The 3,273-nt window shown below is 37.8% G+C and overlaps 1 protein-coding gene across 1 annotated transcript; it reads right to left on the bottom strand.

Annotated features, from left to right (window-relative positions):
- Positions 1-1,361: 1,361 nt before the first annotated feature.
- Positions 1,362-2,282, bottom strand: LOC140670696 (uncharacterized). The gene has a single exon (XM_072901409.1). It carries the CDS (start codon positions 2,280-2,282, stop codon positions 1,362-1,364), a length of 921 nt encoding a protein of 306 aa, XP_072757510.1.
- Positions 2,283-3,273: the final 991 nt, after the last annotated feature.

Here is a 3,273-nt window from a genome sequence, read left to right as displayed (position 1 = left end):
TTCTTTTTTTTTCTTAAATTTACTACAGCACGTATTTGTTAAATAATTGAATATTCGATTTATATTTATACGAGTTTATCCAACTCTTTCAAGATTAATTAAAGTCATTCGACTTGAATTATGCAGTGAGTTCAGATGCTGGATAAGGATACTCTCCAGGCCGCACGATCTCACGGCAGATTCAGTCTTATTAATTATCGATATTAAACCGGATTTGTGTGGTGAGTTCAGATGCTGGATAAGAATACTCTCCAGGCCGCACGATCTCACAACTCACAATCCCCGGTGATAGGTTCGATTTACGATTGCCGAAGCCAACCTCGTACATAGAGATTAGTGAAAGCAACCTAAACCGAAATAGAATAAATAACTGCAACAGAGTATTCAAGTCTTAAAATCTACCCAGTATACTCAGTTTATCAAATCAAATTTATACAGCAATATTAAACCGGATTTGTGCAAATAAGTTCAGATGCTGGATAAGGATACTCTCCAAGCCGCACGATCTTATGACACACGATCCCCGGTAATAAATTCAGCTTGACTGCCGATACGAATCTTATGCGAAGGATTCGTGGAAGCAACATAAACTGAAATTGAGTATGCCAAAAACCCGACGTGCTGGTAGGAAATTTATACTAAGGCGATTGAAAGCTCGTCTTCTTAAAGCTATAAACGACTGTCTTTCTAATTCCACAACCGATTCCGAATAAATTCCTCTTATCGAACCTTCCTCTTCCAATCAAGAATCTTCTTCTTATATTATAGATTGTAAAAACAATTCCATACATCCTATCGATACCGATATAGGTCCCCGTCCTTTAATAATAAATCCTGCTACCATCGGAGAATTAATAAATAAAAGATTTATCGCCAATCCCTCTGACCTTAAATCATCTTGTAACAAAGAAAGTTAAGATATTTATAGATTTTGCAAAGCAACACGCCGCTATTCAGCTTGTAATCTGAAGGCGACGCGTCATTATTCAAACTCAGAATTGTTCCATCAACTTTATTCCGATTTTATTCTTATTTTCAAAGAATTCAATAATTTATATTAATAGACAACCGTTTACTTAATTACGATTATACTTAACAACATTTTTCCAACAAAGTAAGTTCTTCATTAATTATTTTGTAACTATTCTTTATTTCTGAAGTCTTGTCAAGTACGCAGACTCTATAATATCACTCACAAGGAATATACACACAAGAATTATTATAACCATCTTTATTCTTTTTTTTCAACAAATATACAGGCTTATGTACTACTCATAATAAAAATATAATATTAATAAATCAATAAATACTTCATTTCACCTTGTGTCAATCCGTTTCTACCTGTACTGAAATAAAAGATCCTAGCTCTCGGCGTCCCTGGGTATAGCCGGTGCATTGCAGGTTGCCCATAAAAATAGAGAGCACCCTTCGTTGGTCTTCTCCGAGGAAAGATCGACAAGGAACGTCACTGGAGAATATCGCTCATCCATGACTAAAACCAGGATGTCTTCTTGTAAAAACGGGGATGGTTGATTCCATTTGTACATTGAGAGATACCGTTGAAGATATCCTTTAGACCATAACTTCCAGAAACTATCAAACATTTGTCTTGAGAGTTGCCATCGAGATAAATGTGAAATTTTTACATTTTCGAGTGATGGTTTGAGGACTGTCGCCAAAGAGCTACCAATGAGAAAATGAGCCGGAGTGAGAACGTTCAAATCGTCAGGATCATCAGTGAGTGCGCAGAGTGGTCGAGAATTGAGTATGGCTTCAACCTGCGTTAGAAAGGTGGTCATCTTTTCGTAAGTTAATATTTGATTTCCTATTACTCTCCTCAGGTGGTATTTCACCGACTTCACTCCGGCTTCCCATTTTTCTCCGAAATGGGGTGTGACTGGAGGGATAAACTTCCATAGAGTGCCATTCTTTGATAATAATGAAAAAGGCGGTCGAGTTCCTTTGAACTTGAAAAAAACAAACTGGAGCTCCTTGTCAGCTCCCTTGAGGTTGATGCCGCAGTCACTAGTTAGAGTAGCACAAATACCTCTCCTTGACACAAATCGTTTATAGGCTGATATGAATGCTTCAGTCGAATAATCAGTAACCAATTCTACGTGAATAGCAAAGGTTGATAAATACACAAATAGGGCGATGTAACCTTTGTATGTTCTTGAATTTTTTCCTTTCCAGTTTTTCAAAATGATCGGTCCAGCATAATCAATGCCAGAGTGAAGGAAAGGACGAGATGGGGTTACTCTTTCCGCAGGTAGTTGTCTCATTATTTGATGAACTCGTCTTTGGCGATATTGAGCACACTATACATTTTAAAATAAAAGATCGAACAGGTGCTCGTCCTCCAATGATCCAGAACTCGCTTCTAATCAAAGAAAGAGTTAACTGGGTTCCTCCATGTAGCGTTTTAATGTGAGCATCTGAAATGATTAAGGAGGTTAGTGCAGAATTGCGAGGCAAAATTAATGGATGTTTTGAAATGCGGATTTTGAAAGGCGGATAAGGGTGCTGACTGAAGTCGACCGCCTACTCGTATAAGTCCTTGAGAATCAATCCATGGAGTAAGACGTAGAAGTTGATTTAATCGAGGAAGCAGTTGTTGATTAGAGATAAGTTTGATTTCCTGTTGAAAAGCACATTGCTGAATTTCTTTTACCCAGTAGAGTTTGGCGTTTTCCAGTTCTTGAGTTGTGATCGGTTGATTTAATAGATTCGTTCGATTTCCTTTGAAACGAGATAAGGCGCGTGTACATAGAACAGTTATTCTTAATAATCGGTTAAGACTTGAATATTTATATAAATAATATTCCAGAGATTGGTGTTTGGACAATTAGTAACAAGTATTTGAATTGGTTTTTCTTCAAGGTTTTCTCGTTGATTCAACAATGTCGGTCCTTTCGGCCAAGTTGTAGATTTTTCAGAAAGCCAGAGAGGTCCTATCCACCATGAGGTTTGCTGAATGAGTTATGCGGGCGTTAATCCTCGAGTTCTACAGTCAGCAGGGTTTTGGTGTTTGGGGATAAATCTCCAGATTGCTTGAGGAAGTGTTTCGTGGATATGACAAACCCGATTGTGTACGAATTCCTTCCATCTTGAAGGATGACTATTAATCCAAGTGTGAACAATCGCGGAGTCTGTCCACATTACAACAGGAATTCGTTTTATGTTTAAAATGTTCAAAACTTTGGAGATTAGCCTGATTAAGAGAGTAGCTGCCGTGAGTTCCAAGCGAAGAATGGTCATTTTCTTTAGTGGTGC

Source organism: Anoplolepis gracilipes, chromosome 10 (genome assembly GCF_047496725.1).
Source record: "Anoplolepis gracilipes chromosome 10, ASM4749672v1, whole genome shotgun sequence".
NCBI lineage: Eukaryota > Metazoa > Arthropoda > Insecta > Hymenoptera > Formicidae > Anoplolepis > Anoplolepis gracilipes.
The sequence above is the reverse complement of the archived record's forward strand: the minus strand, read 5'-3'. Positions and strand labels throughout refer to the sequence as shown.